Below are 21,713 nucleotides of genomic sequence, written 5' to 3'. Positions count from 1 at the left end.
ATCCCTGGTCAGGGAACTAAGATCCCGCATGCCAAGTCACAGCAAAAAAAGAAACTAAAGAAAAATTGTTCCTTTTTGGAAGGGTAAATGCCTCCACTTCGGGTGATGGATGGATGATGGAGGAGAAGGGCAAGTAAGCAAATGACTAGAATAAATTACTATGGGATGAGAGTGAGGCCGGAACCAAGTGAGGATAGAGCAGGAATGAGAGGGACCCCGAGGAGAGACCCATGGGAGGGGTAGGAGTCTGCCTGGGAGAGTTGGTACTGGCAGCCTGCGGCTGGAAATGAGAGCAAGGGCAGCTACAGGAGAAGAGAGGGAGGGAGGGGACAGAGTCTGCAAACACAGAGGCAGGAGGAAGCCAGCCTGAAGCAGGATAGGGGACAGGCCCCAGGGGAAGCTGGAACCTAGAGCAGTGGGGCAGCGAGCAATATGCCCGGCCCACCTAGTGGTCAGCCCAGCCTGCATCTGAGGCTCTGGCCACCCTACCCTTCTCTGTCTTTGTGGGACCTGGCAGGAGGCCTCATGTCTGGACAGCTGGGTTCAGGGGAGGATGGAGAGTCTGGCTCAGCAGCTTTGTAACCTTGGGCAAGGCACCTCGATGAGCCTCAACTTTCTGTGAAATGGGGATCCTGACTCCAATCTCCTGTTGATAATCTGTAAGCCCAGTATCTAAAAGGTGCTCAGAAGACATTTGCTAAACTCAGTAGATGGGGACTGAAAGAAGATTTAATGTTTTAAAAATCTAATGTCACCCAGTTGCAGTGTCATGTGGGAAGGAAGCCTGGGCCTTTTCTGGGGGTTGAGAGCAGGGATTCTTGCCACTGCCCCCAGTTTCTACCAGCTCCCCCACTCAAGACCTCTCTAGCATCGCCAGGACACCTCACGGCCACTAGAGGGTGCTTATTGCATCTTCACTCCTGGGAGTGAGTTTGGTCCTAGGGTAGAGGGCTGCTCCCAGGAAGCTCCCTTTCTAGCCAGTGGCCTCAGCTTTCCACGCAGACTAGTGGATCTGATTTGCCCCAGGGACAGTTCCTGTTCTGGGGGAGGTGCACAAAATAACATGTAATCCAGACTGGAGGGCTTGAGCAACTGTCTCTTCTCTGTCCATCAGTTTCCCTTGGACCATACATCTCCATCATTCTCATCGTGGAGAAGGGAGAAAGAACGGGGAGATCATCCCCTCCCAGGTGGGGCCAGACTAGGGGTGCAGGGGAATTTTTAGAAGTCACTAGAGCCTGGAGAAGGAAATGGCAACCCACTCCACTATTCTTGTCTTGAGAATTCCAGAGACAGAGGAGCCTGGTGGGCCACAGTCCATAGCGTCCCAAAGAGTCATACACGACAGACACTACTAGAGTTCTGAATCTGTCAGGACCCAGGGTTCACAGGGGAGTGATGGAAGGTAAAGGCAAGTAATCAAATGCGTGCATGCACTGACATAGACCCAGAGAAACAGAGTCACATGGAGATACACACAGGCACACAGAGGAAGAGTAACTCACACAGATACAGACAGAAACTCAAACAGAGATCTGATCAAACAGGTTTTGCCACCAGAGAGGAAAGGGAGCTAATCAGACAAGTCCATTCACCACCCAGCTCTCCAAGTGTCCCTCCAGTTTGTCATCCCCCAGGATAAAGGATCAGCACACGTACAAAAGAAAATAAAGAAAAACTGCTCAGCCTGAAGATGCCTTGCTTGTTTTTGTTTTTTTCCTCCCACCTCTAAATAACCATTTGAATGTGTTTTGTTCTAGGAGCTGTAAGGCATGTACAAAGGGACCCCTTTCTCATGCAGGAAGGTCCTTCTCTGGGGCCTCCCTTCCCCACCCGACCCCCAGCCAGCCACCCACCCACCAGCTGAGGTGGCTTTCCATCCTGGGCCCAACAAGAGTTTTAAAGAGCGAGCCCTTTAAAGAACCATATCGACTTTTCCAAGTTAAATTGCAGGCTGAGATGAAATTAGGCTCTCTTTTTTCAAACAGGGTTGCTTTATTAAGTAAGAGGAATTGTAGCAAGGTCGGCGGGGGGCGGGGGGGGGTTGCTGCAGAGCAAGTAGGAGACAGGGGCAAGGATGGGTGCTAACCAAGCACCTCCATCCACACCAGCTTCCCAGGATGAAAAGCTGACTCCTGTCCAAGCGTGACACCGAGTCAGAAACAGCTTGGGAACTCTGCCTCTCCCTCCTTCCTGCTGGTGGGTCTCCAGTCAGGCGGTCAGACATTGTCAGAGAGGTCTCCTGGGACTCCTTGTCACTCACAGGCCTCTGCCCCATCCACTTTTCACACAGAGGCCAGGAGAGGCCTGTCCAGTGTGGCTGCAGCTCACTCTAACCCTCCAAAAGCTTTTTTTCCTTTCCCTTCCTCTGGCCTCTCCCTGCTCCAGGCATGAAAGCCCCCTCCCCACAGTCTGGTAAATGACTTGTAATTTATGAGCACATCAGTCCAAAGTGCATAAGTCATATGGGCACAAAGGGGCCGGGTAAATATTTAAAGATTAGAGCCAGCTGGGGAGAAGCACAAAGGCCTGGGACAATGAGGGTCTCCGGGAATTCGCTCTCTCCGCTTTGGGCCAGCCGGGTTCAGTGTTGATGCACTCACCGGAGTCCCAGCCTTTGTGCCCCGGAGGGCCCTCCGCTGCCTGGCTATTCGGAGTCCTAACCCTGCTAAAGAGAGTTAAACAATCGCAGCCTCTCCAACCCCATCTGGAGACAATTGGCTGAGTCATTTTGGCGCTTTTGCTGTGTCTCAATAGTTAATTACATGGAGCCATCACTTCATTCCATTTTGAAATACATTGTGGGAGGGGGAGGGGTACGCACTTTTCTCCCTCCACTCACTGCACCAGGGGCAGCCTGCACAGCACCGCCGGTTAGGGTAGCTTTACATGCCTAGGGACTGCAGGAAGGAAGAGGTTCCCACCCAGGGCCCTCGAGAGGCTGCATCATTCTGTGATGTTCTTTCTTTTGCCAAAGTCGTAAAACCAAATCGAAGAAGGGAGGACAAAAGCACAGGTCACCTGTGGCCTTAAATTCCCCAGCCTGAGGAAGCAACTGGCACTGAGTAGCCCTGGAAGGCCCCCAACACTTCCCTGGGCTATAGAAGGAATTTTTCCTGAATGAGCAACTGAGGCCTCTGTCCTCTGCCCCACTCCACAATCTCCGCAGGGCTCTGCCTGGACTTGTGCTCTTTTCCAAGCCCTCTGGGAACCCCAGAGGCTAAAGATGGAAAGGGAGTCAGTGGCCTACATCCCGGCTTGCATAAGTCCGGTTTCTAAGTTGGTCTATGCCCTTACCGGCAGCCCGAGGGTGCTTGGTTCTGCTTGCTCTCAGGGAACTAAGTGAAGGAGTGAACCCGCTGCCTCTCCCTCTACCTGGAAAAAAACGCCTCCCCCGCCTCTGCGCGCCCTCGGAGCCTGGCCTGCCCGAGGGTGTCTAGGATGCCCAGACGCAAAACTTGCAAACACACCTGCGGGTCCCTAGCCTGGGTCTCCAAGCAGCATCTCGATGGAGACTCCTGTCTTTCCCAGTGACCTTGCCAAATGCAAAAATCTGCCTTTAACTTAGTGGGGGAACCTGCTGTCAGAAGACAGAGCCTGAATTAAGGGTAAAGGGTGGCTAGGGTAAGGGTGGCTGAAAACACTCTGAAGACGGGGGAGTGGGGAAGGTGAGATAGAATTTGCACGGAGATCTCCTTTCAGTCTTGAGTCCTGTGCGATCCTCAACCAGCTTAGTCAAGGTTGATGGCAAGGATGGTGGCAAGAAAGCCGCGCGAGGACCCGGGCAAGCCCAGAAAATGAGGGAGGCGAGTCAGTCTAGGTGGGGAGATGCCGGCCTGAGGACCTCCTGAGGGGGAGGGGACGCAGCGGGCAGTGCTGGGGTAGGGGTGGGGAATGAAGGTGAGGGTAGGGGCAGCCTAGGTGGAGGCCCGTTAAGCCGGCGGGGGCGGAGCTTAACCACTCGAATTCCTCCAGGGCCGCCCTGGGCTGCCTGGGCCGGCTTTGCCTCCCGCAGCCAGAGCAGAACATTGCGAATTAGCGCATTTTGCGGTCAATTTTCCACTGCTTAAGAAACACTAAGCCACCCAAGTGAGCGGCCCCACCCAGAGCGGCCAAGATCTTAAGGCACGGGCTCTAGAGGAGTGTTTGGCTCTAGGAACTGCGGATGCCTGGGTGCAGGCGGGGGCATCTTGTGGGCCCCTTTATTGCGGCCCTAACTCTGGAGAGAGGGCGGGCCCGGTTCCCCCGCTGCTGGCCGCGATTGCTGCGCAGAGGGCCATTGGTTTGCTAATACCGCCGGCGCTGAAAGGCGCGGACGGCGGTCTATGGGGAGGGCTAGTAATTAGAGGACAAATTGCCCGGCTGCCCGCACTCCTCGAGAGCGGGGCGGGGGTGAGGGGACCGCCGGAGCGAGGCGCGCGCCCACCTTGGTGCAGGGAGCGGGGATGAGGGAGACCGCCGGAGCGAGGCGCGCGTCCTCCTGTGTGCAGATGTGCCGCAGCTGGAAGCCCGCGCGCAGCGGGGCGCCAGGAGTTTGGTCCCGAGGAGGCGGGCGCGGGCGCGGCTTTGTGGGGCCAGCACAATGCCCTTAACACTCGGCTGCCCCCTTTGTGCCCAGCCGCGCCTCCCGCCCCGAGGCACCTTTGTACCGCGCCGCCACCCGCCCCCCCGCGAGCCCCCAAGCCCGAGCGAGCGCGCGGAAGCCACTCGGGCCCCGCCGGCCCCGGCGCTTCAAAGCTGCCCGGCGCGTGCCAGCGCCCGCAGTTCAGCCGCGGCCCCGCGTACCGCCCGGGGCCCGGCCCGGTCCCGATCTGAACTAAGGGCCCTGCGGCCGGGGAGGAAGAACACTTCGGAGCCACGGTCACCAAGCTTCTGACTGAAAGGAGGGAGGGGCGCGATTCTCCACGCTGCTTGGCGCCTAGGAACGCCGCTGCCGGGCAGGGCCGGTCAATACCCCGAGCGGGGGTGGATGTCAGAGAGGATGCTCCGGCTCTAGGGAGCTGGGGGCCCACCAAGGACCCAGCAATTTCCCCTCCCCCTCATTGCAAAGGCCAGGTTGTAAAGTCATCAGCAGCAGGGCTCCTGTACTGAACTTTTGGGTCCTTGTGACTTCCCCATCGCCCTCACAAGCAGCAGTAGGGGGCTGCGTGTTCATGAACTGGGGCCAAGAGAACTCAGTCAAGGGAGATGTGTAGGTTTGAACCCAGGGACTCCCCCGAATGGACAATTCCCGTCCCTCGCTAGTGTAGTCCAGTTGCTGAAGCCCAAGCAGGGATTGCCCAGGAGTCTTGCTGGAGCACCTAGCCGCTGCTGGCATGGGGCCTCCTCCTCTGAGCTTGAGTCTTCAGCCTGAATAATGAAGAAGGCGTTGGCATCTTGGGCCTCCAGTGATGCGCTCTCTGGAGGCTCAGTGGTCTTCCTCACCCCCACCTCCCACTTGTTGGGACCCTGAGAAGGCTAAGGGGCAGGGGCTGGGGGAATAAATTCCCAGGCCTTCCCTGTAAGGGAACAGAGACTGAATCGTCCAGCCTGAAGACTCAGGACTGGAGGAAGGAGAAGCTATTCTGACTGCCCTGTCCTGAGGCTGCCTGCAGCTTGCCCCTCCCCAGCTTGAAGAGAGTGGTTTAGGTCCTAATAGGGCCAGAGGGCCCCTGAGCCCAGTCTGCACCCCAGCACAGTACCTCTCCCAGTCCCGAGGTCCCAGCGAAGAGGAGGCTGGCTGTGGCCCCGAGGGTGGGCTGCACGCTTTAATGAGACACATGTTGCTGCGTGGCCCCTGCGGGCCCGGCTTTCAGTGGCCACAGGCAGAAAATCGCTGTATTGTCCCAACATTAGGGAGACTAATGCGGTGTCGCCAGTGGCCAGAGCGTGAAGCCGGAGGAAAGGCCTCACTGGTGGGCACTCCCAGCCTCTGTATCTTCATCAGGCCAGAGGAGGCCCGGTGCTCAGTCACCGTCATTAACAGGGCCTGCAGCCAGCTGGGCTCTTGGACCTCCCCCAGTGGGCTTGTTGGTGAGGCCCAGAACCTAGGGAGACTGGGACGGTACAGGGTTTGGAGAGCATGGGCATGGGAAGGAATCTCAGACTCAGGAAGAGGTGAGGATGAGAGGGATAAAGGAAAGACTGGAGGTGAGGCCTGGGCTAAGGGGAGAAAACAGGCAGAGAGAGGTGGGGAACTTGCTTGTTTGTCCCCCTCTCACCCCTCCCCCTCGGGGTTCCACTCGTCCAGGAGCGCCTCATTGACATGTAAACGAGGGTTCCATATAAAGGTGGTGCTGCCTCCAGCGGCTCCGCTAGGACAACATGGGCACTCAGCCCGAGACCCAGGGCAGCTCTGGCGGCCCCACTGGCAACTTCCGCAAGGTCTGGGGTTCTGAGGGTTGCAGGGGTGAGGGGTAGGACAGAAGGTGCCCAGAGGGCCGAGGCTCTGCAGGTCATGTAACTACTGCTCACCCACAGGTCTCCAAGCCGCTGATGGAGAAGAAACGAAGGGCACGCATTAATGTGTCACTGGAGCAGCTCAAATCGTTGCTAGAGAAACACTACTCGCACCAGGTGAGACCGGGGACACGGTGGAGGTAGAGGGGGTGATATAATCCCCGGCCTCATTTGCTTGAACCCAGGCTGCCGTCCTAAGAGCCCTTTCCATGGACCCGCAGATTCGGAAACGCAAGTTGGAGAAGGCGGACATACTGGAGCTGAGTGTCAAGTACATGAAAAGCCTTCAGAACTCGGTGCAAGGTAGAGGGAGGACCTGGGAGGGTGGGGCAAGGGGCTGGAGGAGGGCTGGAGGAGGGCTGGAGGGGTCAGAGCCATGGATTCTACAAGGCCAGATAAAGGAGAGATGAACAGAAAACCGCTCAGGGCGGCTGAGTGAGGAGGTATTGCTGTAAGTAGGGAGGCAGCAAAAGCCTGGCTGGCTGCAGACTTGTAATCCGAGTGAGTGAACGTCTGGACCCATGGCAGGGGATGAGTTTCGGCCTCCCCGCCCTCCCTCCCTAATCGTCCCTCTCTCTTCTCCCTCCTCTTCCTTTCCTCCTCTCCCTCCTCTTCCCTCCCTCCACACTTCTCCCCTCCCTTTCTCTCTCCTCTCTACATCTCTCTTTTCCTCCTCCACCTCCCTTGTTCTCCCCTCCTTTCAACATTTCTCTCGTCCGCTGCCCTCCCCCTAGGGCTCTGGCCGGTCCCCAGCGGAGTTGAGTACCCGTCGGGCTTCCGCGGCTGTCTGCCCGGCGTTAGCCAGCTTCTGCGGCGTGGAGAGGAGGGCGGCGCCGGTCTGCACGGCCTGCTGGTGCACGAGCGCGGGGGTGGCAGTACCATGGACAGCGCCAGTCCTGGCCCCGAGGCGCCCGCGCGGCTTGGCCCCTGCGCGCCCCCAATTTGGGCCCCTGCTCCGGCCGCCGGCGGATCGCGGTCCCCGCCACCCCGGCGCCTCCTCTCTGGCGGTCTCCCCGGCGCCTCCACCAGCATCCCGGCCCCGCAGTCGACTTCTCGCCGCTTCGCGGAGAGCCCGGAGCCGGGGCTGCGCTTGTGGCGACCCTGGTGAGGCTCAGATGCGGCCTCGGACTCAAGGGGACCCTCCTCTGGCCTGAGGACGCAGAGACTGTTTTGAACGGTCGGGACCCCAGTCGTCGGTTCTGGTCCCAGGACGGGGTGACCGGGAGGGGGCCGCGTCTCTGCTAACTCGGGGAAATACACGAAGCTATGATTGGACCGAGTTCTGAGCGTCTAGGCATAACCCCATCCTTGCCCCAGTCCTAGCTACTCAGGCTGGACCCGCTTTCTGCTCCTCCCACCCTCTAGTGGGGCTGGGAGGAGGTGTCCCGGGCTGCGCCCCTTTCCCAGGGCCCTCGGCGGGCAGCCCGCCCTCTCCCCCGCCCCGCAGCCGCGCGGCGGTGGGAAGGTCGCCGTCCGCAGAGGCCCAGAGCGGACCCCTCGCAGCGAGGAGAATTGCTGCCCCGCCCCGGCCCATTCAGCGGGCTGGGGACGCCGGGTTCCCACAGGCACAAAGCGCGCCAGGCCCCGCCCCGCTAGCGAGGGGCCCCCAGCCCACCCCCACCCTAGACCGGCTTCCACGGATTCCCACCCCCTCCGCACGCGGCGCGGCCCACCCGCTGGCTCGCGCTCGGAAGTCAGTTCTCTCAAAAGCCCCCTCATCAGAGGTCCCGCCCGGTGAGGTGCTCCGCCTACCGCCACCGCCACCCGACGCCCTGCTCCGCGAGGCTCCTGGTAGGGACCCCGCGCACCGTCCTGCCAACTGGAGATATGCTAGGGCAGCCTCCGGCTCCTCCCAGGGGACAGTTCACTAATCCCCACTCGGAAAAGACCTCGGCCTTCCAGACTCTAGGCCTCAGACCGCTGCCTCCAGGGAGCCCACCATCCTTGACAACCCTCGGAGCGCTGTGCGACGGTTAACGCCTCCGAAAATGAAGTCATTGCTATATCCGGACTCTAGCCCGGGAGTCCCGGCCCTCGAAGAGCAGGCCGGAGGCGTAGAGAACAGGGATCCTGCGCTGAGACCAGGAGATCGCGGCACCTCCTCCCACCATCTTGAAATTCAGAATAAAGACAGTGCGAACCTGTGGAATGGGTATAAAGAGGCCATGAAGGTTCTAATTTCTCCCATGATGCCTACTTGGGTAATCTGTTTGAAGTACAAACATCAACCTTGTATAAAACATTTCTTTTGGGATTGCCCCTGTCTTGCCCTGTGCTAAACCCGTTCTGGTCAGACCGCGGAGAGAGGCGGCCCGACTCCCCTACCTGACCAGCCGGCTCTCTGGAGCCGGAACTGGGGTCCCGCAGTGGTGGTCCTGGGGCGGCCTCTTGGGTCTCCGCTTTTGGACACTAAGCCTGAGGGCCACTAGGTGGCGCCCTTACACCGCGGACCCAGGGGCGCGTCCTACAAATCCCAGCCCCGGTTGGTGGGCAGGTCAACCCGCACAATGAGTCCGCCTCCCCAGGCACGCCTCCAATCGCAGTGCCCCTGGCTTCCCTGGTAGCTCAGATGGTAAAGAATCCGCTTGCAATGCAGGAAACCTAAGTTCGATCCCTGGCTCGGAAAGATCCCCTAGCTAATGGAATGGCAACCCACTCTAATATTCTTGCCTGGACAGACCATGGGGTAGCAAAGAGTCGGACATGACTGAGCAACCAACACTTTCTCGCCCTCAGAACCAGCCTCACTGGGGTTAGGGGTCCCTGAAGCCATCCCTAGGCAGGCGCAGCCACCTGCACTCACAGGGCTTTGGAGCCCACCAGGCTGCTGCTCCTGGCCCGACTCACCTGCAGGATTTGCAGAGAGGAAAAAGTCAAGTTCGACCCAAAGGGCGGGCGCACTGGAGGAGGAATTCAGGACCCAGAGGGAGAGACGTTTAGGGGCAGCTGGCCAGCAGTGCTGTTAGATTCTAGGGAGGTGTTTCCATGAAACTGGCCTGGGATTGCCCGGTGCAAATTATATAGGAAGTTTTTATTGGAGTCTGTACAGAAGAGAAATGCTCAGTTGTGAAAAAACTACAAACAGATCCCTGGCTCTGGGCTGGGCGGTGGTATGAAGACAGAACTCCCTCCCCGGTGAACCCAGGGTCAAGCTGCTCATCAAGGCAGCAAACAGGCCTGGAAACTAAACAAAGTGAGAGAGGGGAGCCCCAGGCCCTGGGGGCCTCCACTTGGGATTCTCCCTCCTCTTTAATTTTGTAAAATCTAGGCCTGGAGGGACTTGAGGGGACCATGCCTCCCTGCAAGTATTGCCGTTGGATATGAAATACACAGAGTGAAAACTCAAGGTGGACAAATCGGCCAGCCTGATGGGGGGTCGGGGGGGACAGCAGCTAACTGGTGACCTCTGCCCCCACATGACATGTCGATCCTTAAAGGCACAACAGCGTTGTCGAGGCAGGCCTCCCATGGCTGAGGCTTGACTGGAACATTCTGATTTGCTCACCTTGCGGGTGAGTAAACCAGCTCCTCCCCGCAAGTTACCCCACAGCCAGAGACTGAAGGGCCTCTGAAGCTGAGACAGAGCTGTGTAGTCCTTCCCAGGTCTCTCTGGAGCTGGGACACTGTCTGAAGGGTGAGGAAGCCGGATCAGCCCCCAGAGGGGCAGAGGCAGTGCTGCAATTCCAGATTGCAGAGCAGGAGGGAAGAGGCCCTCACAGGCCCCTGGAACCCACTCCAGACCTTCACAGGTAGGGGCCACTGCATGGAGGCAGGGGATAGGATGGGACTGCCTTTGCATACACCCCAGCCCCTACAACCCAAGGTCTATGGGTACTCCTGGGCCTCTTCTTAGCCTGAGCCTAGGGTCTTCCTCCATGCAAAACCCAGCAGACACTCCCTGAGGGTCCATGGACAAGCCCAGGTCTGCAAGAGGTGTGCCTAGCATGGACAGCAAGAGAGTCCTGACTCAGGGTGGAGGAAGACTCACCATGGACCAGACCTTACACCCAGAACCTGGGAGGACTCTAAGCCAAGATCCCTTTCTGGCCAGACATGCACGGGTTGGGGATGGGCACCGAGATAAGGAAGCCCACTCCTGCTTTGCTTCAGTTCTCTCCACCACGTACCCCACAACCTTCACGGCGGGGGTCCCACAGGTGGCTGATGTGGTGGGCACAGACAATGAAGGCAGAGTGATGAGGGAAGGGATGCTAATAGGGGTCAAAGTGAGTGTGGTACCACTGGTGATGGTGCAAGTGTTGCACTTGAGCTTGGCTGGGGAGAATGCCCAAGGGGGCCAGGGACACTAAGCGTGGGAGGCCTCAGGCTTGGGGGCCACACTAGGCCACTGAAGACTGACCCCCACAGAGGACCCTGGGAGGATCCTATGCTACTTTCCCTCCCTGTCCACTCCGTGGCCAGGGCACACAGACCAGGAGACCTGTCCAAACAGTCCTGAGAGTTAACATGGTCACCTGCTCATCACAGATGGGGAAAGCGAGGCAGAACAGGTCAGCAGGGAGACCTGCTCAGAGAACTGGTTTGGGCTCCAAAGACCCCTGTGCTTAGAGACCCTCTGTACCCCACCCCCTGAGGTGTGACAATTACAGTGCAGAGTGGAAAGCCGGATGGAGTCCGGTGGCTCCTGTGCGGCTGAGCTTTGTTCTGTCTGGTGGTGTCCCTCTCTGGGCAACCCACCACCACCGTCACCCTAGCCCAGTCGCTTCCGTGTGGAGCCCGCCTTTTCCCAGGCCCCAGCCTTACTCTGCCCCGGAGGTGCCCTGCCCAGAGGCTGGTCCGTACCCAGGGTGGTTGTCCAGGGCAGGCGTCATCCCTCCAGGCAATGGTCGTCAAGGCTGGCACATGTCCGGGAAGCTTGCCCAAGCCCAGCCAGGACTAGGGTGGCATCTTTGGTGCTTTGGCCCCGTAGGCGGCCCGGCCCGCCTGGTGACTTGGCAAGGCGCCAGCGGGTCCTAGGACGCGGAACCCAGCGAGTCCGAGTGCAGTGTGACGTAGCCCGACGACTCCGAGGGCGAGCTCAAGAAGCTGCTGGTGCTACCTGCGCCCGCCGCGCGCAGACCGTCGGGCTCGCCCCACGACGCGCTCAGGCCAGTCCGCAGGGTCCCGGAATGCGTGTGTGCATCCGGGAGCGGCCCGGGGCTCCTCTGCGCGCCGCCGCCAGGGGGCACCACGTCCCCACCTGGCTGGGTGCGGTCGGGGGCAGGGGCGCAGGCGGGGAAGGACCCTGGTGGGCCGGGCTGGCGTCGTAGGGCCTGCGGCTCCCGCTCGAAGGCGGTCAGCGCGAAGGCGTTGGGCAGCAGCGAGGCCGAGGCGCAGCGGACGCCGGGCCCGGGGCGGCGGCGCGGGCTGCTGGGGGGCGAGCCGGGGGCGCGGCGCGGGCTGTCATCCAGGGCCAGGGGCCTCAGAGACAGCAGGCTCTCGGCCGAGCGACGTCGCGGGCGGAAGGGGGGCGCGTCCTCTGCGAAGGCCAGCAGGCTGCCGCGACGCCGGTCAGGCCCGCTTGGCATCACTAGGGCGGCCAGGTCCTCGCCGGAGCCCCAGTGTGGCAGGAACGTGGGCAACGGGACGGCGGCCCACACGTCTGCGTCGTCGTGAGAGAAGCGTCGCGTAGGCGGGACCTGTGAGGATCGTGGGGTTAACTCCCGCTACCCTCCTGGAAAATGGGGACCTAGCCTCCCCTCACCGGGCAGGGTGGCCTGGAGTCAGGCGTCACCAGGCCAGGGGCCCCTGGTTTGAAGCTGTGCGATTTGGGGCAACTGACGATCTTTCCAAATCTCAGTGTTGTCATCCGTAGCTTGGGTCAACTCGGGAGCAGTCCCCTTGAGTAGGGTGCTAAGCCCCAAGGAAATGACACAGGTGCCAGGTTGAGCACCCTCCTAGGGCACAAGGGAACTGGGGCAAAGGGGCTGGGGTGCCCCCCATGGGCTCTGTGACCTGGGGCCAGCCCATCTTGGGAGGTGAAAGGCAACCCTGGGAGACAGGGCAGGCACAAGATGGGCTCCTACTCAGAGAGGAAAGGCCTTGGAGAGGTCAGGGTATCCCCCACATGCATATTGCGCGTCTCCAGCCCTGCCCGTCTCTACCTGCAGGTACTGCATCTTGTCCTCCTGCAAGGGCCGCAGAGGGTAGAACTGGGGCAGGCCCCCCTCCTCCAGGGCAGAGAGCTCATACTTGGCCATCCTGTCCAGGGCCACAAAGTCGCCCCCATAGTTGTAATCCAGGGAGCGCTCCAGCACTAGGTCTGGGGGGACGCCACCTTCCAGGCTGGTATCTGCAGGGCAGGGCAGAAGTTTAGGGCCATGGAAACTTGGGGGGCTTCAGGAGTGAACCCCAGGGACCCCCAGAGACACACGCAGGGCTGGTGGGCCAGTTAGCAAAAAAGGAGATAGGCAGGGTGCTCCATTCAAATCCTGACTCTGCCCCCTTTTAGTTGAGGGGCTGGGGAAGTCACAGACCCTGAGCCAGTTTCTTCTATGGGGCCAGGAACTAAATAGACACAAGGAGTTGACACCGGCTGGCAGGTAGCAGGACTCAGCCAAGGGTCACATTGTTACTGCTGGGGAGAGACAGGACTGGTGCTCAGGAGCCCCTGGGGGCAGTTCGCCAAGACCCCTAAAGTCAGAGACTCCAGGAAACATTCAGGCTGGAGTCCACAGCCACTCTGTTAACTGGAACATCTGCTTAACTGAAACCCTGGTAGAGGGGCAAGCCAGACAGGAGAATGCTCCATGGGACACTGGGTCCCGTAGGGGTTCAAGCACCTGTGGGGTAAATCGGTGGATCTGAAACCTGTCTTCCCACTGACTCCAGTGATCTCCCCCAGGCGCCATTCTCCACGGGGCCATCCTCACCATCATCCGACTCCTCATCGTTGGCCAGGAGGGCCATACACTTCTCCCAGACAGCCTTGAAATCAGCGCGGTAGCGGTCACAAGCCCAGAGGAAGACGGGCAGCAGCAGGGCCTGGGTCACTGAGCACCACAGCACACACAGTGCCATCCAGGGCGCTGAGGCGTCTGCCCGTAGGCTGCTGAAGCTCACCACCTGTGGGCACACGGGTCGGCCTGGCACCCGGCAGGACCCCCATCACCCCGCTTCCCCTCCCAGCCTCAGTTCTCCCATATGCAGGGCAGGTCTGACTGCCCACCTGCCAGAGAAGGAGGCAGAGGAGGTGACAGAACTCTGGGCTCTTGGGCAGGAAAGGGCTGGAATGTGAAGGGAGAAGTCCATGCCCGCCCACTGACAGCTGCTCACTGCCAAGATGGACAGTCACCAGACTGCGTGTGCACCGGGAAGCGCTGGGTACAGCCTCCCTCATTTCATCCGTGACTACCGGAGGACAGGGAGCCAGGATTACCATCCCATTTTTGAGAGCCAGGTCTCCAATCTCCCAGTTCAGGGCCTTTCTACCATCCTCCCTGCTCCCTGGCTCGTGATCTCCTTGGCCCTGCCTCTACTCTGGGGGTCGACCTCAGACCCAAGTGGGGAATCAAAGCAGTTTCTGAGGATCAGAGGGTCTAACTCGGTGGCTTTTGGGTCATGGCCCAGGGGCCCCTCATTCCTCTGCTCCCAGGGGAGTTCACTCCTCCACTTAGAGACACTGAACTGTTCCCCTTTCAGAGCTGAAGTGGGCATGAGGTAGACATACATTGGTTCTTCCACGCAAGCTGTGTGACCTTCAGAATGATGCTAAACCTCTCTGGGGCCCAGTTTCTTCATCGGTGAAGTGGGCTAAGAACATCTTGAGGCAAAGTTTCCAGACACTGCACCAGGCCTGCAGCATCATGTGGGTTCTGTAAACAGTACTCCCATCTATTCCCTGCTGGAGAGAAGCTGGGGGGCCCTCCCCCCACTGCTATTCCCATCTGGCTCTGCAATTTCACACATGTGCCTTCCCTCTCCCAGCAAAGGGCCCCACTGCACACAGGAGGTCTCCACCTAAGGGGTACAAGACCCGTTAAGGGTGGGGTTACACCCTGCCTATGAAGCTGCCCCCCCACCTGTCACCTGCTGAGGCTGGGGTCCTGCAGTGATGTCTTTAGGATGAAGCCTCTCTTGGGTCCTTGCCCCTCCACCAGTCCCTGTCCAGCTCTAGACCCTCCAGGGGCTGGGCTGGAACCTTATGGGTGGGAGGGCTCAGCTACTGAGTCCAGACATCATTCTTGGGCTAGGCCTGGGGCACAGCCTCATAGACAGGAGCCCAGGCAGCCTCCATGGGCCTTGGACCCTACCTGGCAGGGTCTTCAGACCAGCCTTCACCTTGACCTTCCTCAGCTGCTGGTGCGTGCATGCTAAGTTGCTTCTGCTACTGCTGCTAAGTCACTTCAGTCATGTCTGACTCTGTGCGACCCCATAGACGGCAGCCCACAAGGCTCCCCTGTCCCTGGGATTCTCCAGACAAGAACACTGGAGTGGGTTGCCATTTCCTTCTCCAATGCATGAAAGTGAAAAGTGAAAGTCGAGTCACTCAGTCGTATCAGACTCTTAGCGACTCCATGGACTGCAGCCTATCAGGCTTCTCCGTCCATAGGATTTTCCAGGCAAAAGTACTGGAGTGGGGTGCCATTGCCTTCTCCGTAAGTTGCTTCAGTTGTGTCCAACTCTTTGTGACCCCATGGACCGTAACCCGCCAGGCTCCTGTGTCCATGGGGTTCTCCAGGCAAGAATACTGGAGCAGGTTGAAATGCCCTTCTCCAGGGGATCTTTCCGATCCAGAGATCAAACCCATATCTCTTAGGTCTCCCACACTGGCAGGTGGTGGGTTCTTTAACACTAGTGCCACCAGAAAGCTTGTTCGGCTGCTGGGATCAAGTCCAACTCTCCAGCACACATTCCAGGCCTGCCCTGCCCCCCAATTCAGGACCACACCCAATTCTGCTACACCACATCCCCCCTCTGTCCACCATGGGACCTGGGTCCAAGAGGAAGCCTGTGACCCCACCTTCCATAGCCTCTGTATCAAGTGGATCTCACCCAGATCAGGGGTGGAAAGTCTCCTACAGTGTGATGGAAAGACCCTGGTCTCTGCAGCCACCTGACATGGGCTCAGTTCCTACCATGGCTGCCCTGACTATATATTGGTCACTTGACCTCTCTGAACTTTGGTTTCCTAACTTATAAAGTAGGGGTGATGATGATGCCTCCTGAAAGGATCAGTGTGAGTAAGATTCAACCGCTAATGCCTGGAGCATACCCAGCCCTTGTCTGTCCCAGAGCCCATGTCCCCCCACCAGGCTCCTACCACCTGCCAAGCTCACCCACCAGCACGGGGAAGCCCATGAGGCAGTCGTAGATGACCACGATGGTGGCCACCAGGCCAGTGATCTGCAGCGAGGTCCTGGCAGGCTCGGAGCCATCGATGGAGGAGCGGCGCTTGCCCTGCGCGTCCTCCACCACGATAGTGGGCACAGTGAAGGCGCGGCGGTCCGCCCGGCGCCCCACCTGCACCGCCAGTGTCTGGAAGAGGGCAATGGCCGTGCAGACCGCACCCATGGCCACACTGCCGCCCACCAGCAGCAGGAAACAGACGCCGAAGCCCAGGCCGATCTCAGCCACGATGAAGCGGCAGCCGTGGGTGTAGAAGCGCTCACTCGTGTCATGCCAGCCGACGGCAGGCAGGGCCGACAGGATGAAGGACACCATCCAGATGCCCATGACTGTGTGGACCGCCTGCTTCTTGGCGTTGCTCAGCCTGGCACAGGGCAGGGACAAGACAGAGAGGGACCTGGTATCACTCACAGGGTCTCTCCCCAAGCCCTGAGGGTCCTCGACTGCCCTGGTCCCCAAGTACATTGTCACACGTCCCTTTCTCCAAGCACTTCTGCACTGGGTACCTGCACACCCACACACACCTACATGCACGCACCCCTGCAGCCCTCAGTGTGACACTGGTGCAGCACCCCGCACGGGGGCCGTGTGCCCACACTGAGGCCGCTGTGCGCTCAGGCACACGTCCCCGCCTAGGATGTTCGTGTGCACACAGGTACCCGCCCAAGAACTCACCGGTAGTTGACAGGCCAGCGGACCATCCACATGCGGTGGTAGGAGAGGGAGGTGACGGAGAAGCAGGTGGCCAGGGTGAGGGTGTAGAAGGTGGACACGAAGACCTTGCAGAGGCCCTCGTTCCACTCGTAGTCGGGGCGCTGGCGCCGCAGCTGCACCACGGCGTAGGTGGCGATGGGCACGGCCACGTTGAGCATGTGGGTAGCCGCCAGTGTGCACAGCAGGAACTCTAGGGGCTTCCACTTCTTCTGCTTGGCCCCCACGCTGAGGATGCCCCAGGCATTGGCCAGCAGCGAGAGGCCTCCGCACGCCAGCCAGCCCACTGCACTGCCAGGCAGCCGCCTCTCATCACTCATGGTGCAGACGGGAGCTGGCCGGCGGCTGGGACATCCTCCTCAAGCTGGGCCTCAGCTTAGCGCAGCAGTCCTCACATGTGGCAGCCCAGGGACACCAGGGACCACGAGCATCTGCGGGGGGCGGGCAGGAACAACACAGGGAACTCAGTGACTCTCCCCTGGCTCCATCAGCAGAGCTCTTGGGGCTCCTGGGAGTGGGAGACAGAGGGGTCCCCTGATGCTCCGTTATTTGTCTGGTCCTGGCTTGGGCAGGGCTGCTTTGCCTTCCTCTCTCCTCTCTGAAGACTCCTGGCTCCTGGGGGGGGGGGGGTGTATACAGTGGTGCTCAATCAATGCACATCCCCTCACTTCCATCTATTCCTGGTCAAGGTGTGGCATCTAGGCTTGCTTCCAGGCTGCGTGCATCCTCAGGGAAGCTGCCAGGCCAGGCCCAGGTGGGCCCTGTGCCACAGGCGTACCTGGTGTTGTCCCAGGACCAGCCCTCTCACCTTCACACTTCCCAGATCCACACGCAGCCCACATGACGCTGCCCCAGCGCACAATGGGGGCCCTCAGCTTCATCCATCCTACTTCATTTGGCCAATGAGGACAGGCCTGGAGGATGAGGCCCCTGAATCTCTCTGTGAGGAAAGGGTGATCTAGGGACCAGTTTCCTGCCCACTCTGGGAAAGCATGGCCTGCTTTTCCTGGGTCAGCCCCCAGCAGGCCTTCCATGGCCGGGCATACCTGGAAGGCCCTGGCAGAAGCCTAGGCTGGGAGTCCCACCAAGCTCCAGCACACTAGCTGTGTGGCCTCACAAAACCTCACTCATGTCCTCGGAAATGAGGATGACGATGCTTCCTCCAGGGGGCAGCTGGGTGGGTAGACGCCTCATCTCTAAAGCCCAGGGCAGGCCAGGTCACAAACACAGTGGGTGCTCCGGACACCTTGAGTAACATGGGACTATAGCTGGCCAGGGACCAGAACCTGGCCCCAAGGACAGCCTGTGGATAGGAACCAGGGACACAGGACCCAGGCAGGAGGCACGTGTTGGGGAGCTCCCCCACCCTGCCAGAGAGCGAGAGGGTGGTCCCCCCTTCCGGCCTGGCATCTCCCTGCACAGAACAGTGGCCGGTCCTCCGATATGAGGCCCCCCATAGTCAGCCACTCTGGCCACAGCCCGGAGCAGGCAGGGTGGGGAGAGGCACAGGGCTAACTAAGTGCAGGCCTCCTGTATACGCTGCCTACACTAACCAGGGACACAGGACCCAGGCAGGAGGCACGTGTTGGGGAGCTCCCCCATCCTGCCAGAGAGCGAGAGGGTGGTCCCCCCTTCCGGCCTGGCATCTCCCTGCACAGAACAGTGGCCGGTCCTCCGATATGAGGCCCCCCATAGTCGGCCACTCTGGCCACAGCCCGGAGCAGGCAGGGTGGGGAGAGGCACAGGGCTAACTAAGTGCAGGCCTCCTGTATACGCTGCCTACACTTGGGCCTTCTCACTCTCTAGCCTGTTTAATCTCAGGGGCTGCAATTCTCTTGTCCCCAACAGGGAAGATCCCCTGGAGAAGAGGATGGCTACCCACTCCAGGACTCTTGACTGGAGAATCCCATGGACAGAGGAACCTGGCGGGCTACAGTCCATAGGGTCGCAGAGAGTTGGACATGACTAACACTTTCAACACTTATGGGTACCACTGAACCAGACACAGCCATGTGATCTCCCAGGGACTGTTCCCAGCTTGGTGTGGACAGGCCATTGCAGGCCCCTGGTGCTCAGGACAGGGGAAACAGCACTTCCAGGCCCACTGCTGGGCACCCCTGCTTGTGCTGTACAGAGTGTGGCCTTGACCCCGGTGGACACCGAAGGACCTCTGAGTCCTGTGAGTCTCATTCATTTCTGTGCCCTTGCTACGGGCCTGCCTGGGCCCCTGACCCAGATGAGAGTCTATTCCGGACCACACTAGTGCCCACTAATGGCCTTGAGGGGGGCTGGGAGACTTCTGGAGCCAGACAACTTCCTTCCCAAACATTAGGCTTCTACTTACACACCTGCTGTCCCTTCCTCACCCTAGACCCAGCATGGGAGGAGAGGTGGCCCCACTGGACCCTCCAGCAGTTGTTCAGGTGTCCAGCAAGCCTCCTTGACCTCAGCATACAGAGGCCACTGGTGTGGGGTAAAGAGCTGTTAAAGACTCCAACTCCAGCTCCCCAGCCAGTTACATGACTTAGCTGGGTGTCAGTTTTCTCATCTGTAAGTGGACATGAGGGTATCTGTCTGGAGAAGCATGTGGGTAGCCAGGAAGTTATGCCACAGAAAGTGCTTAGAATGGAGCCAGGCACACAGAAAGTGCTCAATAAATGCTTGCTGTGTAGATGTATATACTAAAGGCCTCCCTGCTCTCTGAGCTATGGCATCTCTTAAGGTCCAAGACATTGAGCTCAGAGGTGTACTTGAGCCTCAGACCTGCAGGCACACGCAAGGTAACCCCAACCGAAACCTGGGACGGTCCAGCTTTGGGGGTAATGAGGCCCCAGGGCTACCCTAATGGGTACCTTCATGGGGTCTGGCAGCCTACTCTGGGTCCAGAATGGGCAGAGTACGCGTGCTGCTGTGGGTCAGAGGCTTATGTTATCAAACAGAAAACCGGGTTCACCATGTACCTGGTGGGCTGGTGTCTCTTTCTACTTGCATTGGCTTCTGTGGCTGTCAAACTGGGAGGCCTTTCCTCAGATGCCCAAGCAGGCTGTCTGACTCCTGGGACCCTGGGCCCAGCCCAGCTCATGCTGCCCACCTGCTGATTACTGGTGCAGAATGGTGGAGAAGATGCCATGGGCTGCCACTAGCACAACCCTTCATGGTGCCAGTTCTTCTGAGTCTAGCCTAACAGTGTCTCACTTCAGGGAAGGGTCCCAGGTGTGGGCAGGAGAATGTGCCCTACAGGGGACATTCATCCTTCAAACAGCGCCCTCCTCTCAATTCACACACCTAGTGATCTTGTCTGAAGGACTTCCATCAGCCCTGGTGGTCCAGTGGCTAAGACTCTGAGTTTCAAATGCAGGGATCCCCAATCCCTGCAGGTCAGGGAACTAGATCTGTAACTAAGACCCAGTACAGCCAAACAAACAAATAAATAAATGTATATATTTTTAAAAAGATGGTTAAGCAGGGGTAAAACCATTTGCCCACGTTCTTATGTGCCTGAGCCAGGATCCAAACTCTGTCTGACATCAAAATCCTGACTTCTTAAACATTAAAATGCTCGGATACTTGGCTTTTTCTTGTTCCTTGAGCTGAGGTCATCTTTCTGAGCCTCCGACCCAGGCAAGATGGGTCCGTCCTACTATCCCAACAATACAGACGGGAACAGTGAGGCTCAGAGTCCAGGGCAACACTGGGGAGGAAGCATAGACTCTGTGGACTCCTGAGCTGGTTGGTGGTCCTAGGATGGGGAAGGAATATCTCCGGGATGGGATGGGGAGTGAACATCACGGTCTCCAAATGCAGAGTGAGAGGGGGCTGGCTCTGCAGAAACCAGGAGACCCTCTTCCTCCAGATTGTTATCACCTTCTGCCCATTCACAGGGAGCAGGGGACACTAAAGGCCAGACCCCAACACTCCGCATCACACTCAGTCTCCGCAGCATTCCAGGACCGGACTTCTCCCTCCCTTGCATCCCTGAGCCGCTCCCTGCCGCCCCCTCCCCTTTGGACAACGCTGGGCAAGCTGCAGGTGTGGCGGGCCTGGGACCCACCGGACTCCCTCCGCAGGGTCTGCGGGCGGGGCCCCGACGTGACGTCACGGCCGCGGGCCAATGAGGCCGCATGGCCCCAGGGCTCTATTGCGCAACAAAGAGAACCCAGAACTTGAAAGGATTCCCGGGCTCGGCTGCCGCCCCCAGGCTGCTCTCCGCCCGCGCTGCTGCCCATCGGTCCCGCAGGGCCCTGCTCGGCCGCCGCCCAGGGCGGAGCTCTCGGCGCGGAGCCTTCACATCTCCAACACGCCCCCGGCCCGCCACGCCCGCACCCCCACCGCCGCGGTCCGCGCTCCTCTATCCTCCGATCCCCCGCCCGACCTGGCGCTCGGTCCGGCCCCAGCGGGGCCCCCGGCCCTGCCTAGCCCCGAGGGCGCGTTCGAGCGGCGGCCGGGAGCCGAACGCCGACGGGACTGCGGTCCCGGGCGCCCCCCGAGCTTCGCTGGACAGGGGTGGGCCCGGGACCCTCAGATCGGCCATCCCCACCCCCTGCAAGCAAGTCCCCCCGGGCGGCGCTTCCAGGCCCAGAGGAAGCGGCCGACCCCGGGAAGTTACCCCGAAGGTCCCCAAGTTGGGGCGGGGGGCGGGGTGCGCAGACCTAAGCGGAGCCCGCAGCCATCGGACAGGCCCTGTGACCGACAGACCGCGGACAGCCCCTCCCCGCCCGAAGTCTCCCCGCCCGGGGTCGCCTGCCCGGCCGCCTCCGGGCCAGGGAGGCGGCGCTTACCCTGCATTCGGGCGCCCGAGGCTCCAGTTCGCTGCTCCCGCCTCTGGCTCCAGCTGCGGCTCCCGCGCCCCCTGGCCGAGCGCGGGCCAACGGGGGCCGCGAGGGCGGCCGGCGGCGGAGCAGCCCGCGGTCCGGGGCATCCTGGCGGCGGCCGCCCGTGGCCGGCGCGTTCCGCTCAACTCGACCCCGCCGCCCCTCCCTCCCTCCCTCCCTCCCCTCGCGCCGCCGCCACCGCGGCCGCGCTCGGATCCCGCCGCTCGGCTGGCTGCGCCCGGGCGGCCGGGGGCGGGGGGCGGAGCAGGGCGCATGCCTCCGCGGGCGCCTCCGCACCGCCCCTCGGACCGCCCCGCCCCCGCCTCTCGGAGGCGCTGCCCCCTGAGTCTTGTCTGTCTGTCCGCGCGTCTGTGAGTCCTCAGTCTCGCACCGGCGGGGGCGCGC

General features: G+C 60.3%; 2 protein-coding genes across 2 annotated transcripts; one reads left to right on the top strand and one right to left on the bottom strand.

The window, feature by feature from the left end:
* The first annotated feature begins 6,474 nt into the window (after nucleotides 1-6,474).
* Nucleotides 6,475-7,927, top strand: HES3 (hes family bHLH transcription factor 3). The gene is made up of 3 exons (XM_019976015.2): nucleotides 6,475-6,555; nucleotides 6,660-6,741; nucleotides 7,173-7,927. The coding sequence occupies exons 1-3, from the start codon at nucleotides 6,475-6,477 to the stop codon at nucleotides 7,544-7,546; spliced, it is 537 nt and encodes a 178-aa protein (XP_019831574.2). The 3' UTR covers nucleotides 7,547-7,927.
* A 1,521-nt stretch (nucleotides 7,928-9,448) lies between these two features.
* Nucleotides 9,449-21,446, bottom strand: GPR153 (G protein-coupled receptor 153). The gene is made up of 6 exons (XM_070768298.1): nucleotides 21,276-21,446; nucleotides 16,462-16,928; nucleotides 15,721-16,150; nucleotides 13,311-13,503; nucleotides 12,543-12,730; nucleotides 9,449-12,077 (listed from the first exon to the last, which is right to left on the bottom strand). The coding sequence occupies exons 2-6, from the start codon at nucleotides 16,815-16,817 to the stop codon at nucleotides 11,412-11,414; spliced, it is 1,833 nt and encodes a 610-aa protein (XP_070624399.1). The 5' UTR covers nucleotides 16,818-16,928; nucleotides 21,276-21,446; the 3' UTR covers nucleotides 9,449-11,411.
* Between the last annotated feature and the right edge of the window lie 267 nt (nucleotides 21,447-21,713).

Source organism: Bos indicus, chromosome 16, assembly GCF_029378745.1.
Source record: "Bos indicus isolate NIAB-ARS_2022 breed Sahiwal x Tharparkar chromosome 16, NIAB-ARS_B.indTharparkar_mat_pri_1.0, whole genome shotgun sequence".
Classification (NCBI taxonomy): domain Eukaryota; kingdom Metazoa; phylum Chordata; class Mammalia; order Artiodactyla; family Bovidae; genus Bos; species Bos indicus.
Note: the sequence above shows the minus strand (reverse complement) of the source record. Positions and strands in the feature narration are given on the sequence as shown.

Excerpts from the sequence above, each read along its gene's own strand:
- GPR153 (XM_070768298.1), bottom strand. The coding sequence starts at position 16,817 with ATGAGTGATGAGAGGCGGCTGCCTGGCAGTGCAGTGGGCTGGCTGGCG. Across the intron at positions 16,151-16,461 it reads CGCTGGCCTGTCAACTACCG|GCTGAGCAACGCCAAGAAGC; the intron begins GTGAGTTCTTGG and ends GCCCTGTGCCAG. Across the intron at positions 12,078-12,542 it reads ACAAGATGCAGTACCTGCAG|GTCCCGCCTACGCGACGCTT; the intron begins GTAGAGACGGGC and ends CGATCCTCACAG.
- HES3 (XM_019976015.2), top strand. The coding sequence starts at position 6,475 with ATGGAGAAGAAACGAAGGGCACGCATTAATGTGTCACTGGAGCAGCTC. Across the intron at positions 6,556-6,659 it reads AGAAACACTACTCGCACCAG|ATTCGGAAACGCAAGTTGGA; the intron begins GTGAGACCGGGG and ends ATGGACCCGCAG. Across the intron at positions 6,742-7,172 it reads CCTTCAGAACTCGGTGCAAG|GGCTCTGGCCGGTCCCCAGC; the intron begins GTAGAGGGAGGA and ends CCCTCCCCCTAG.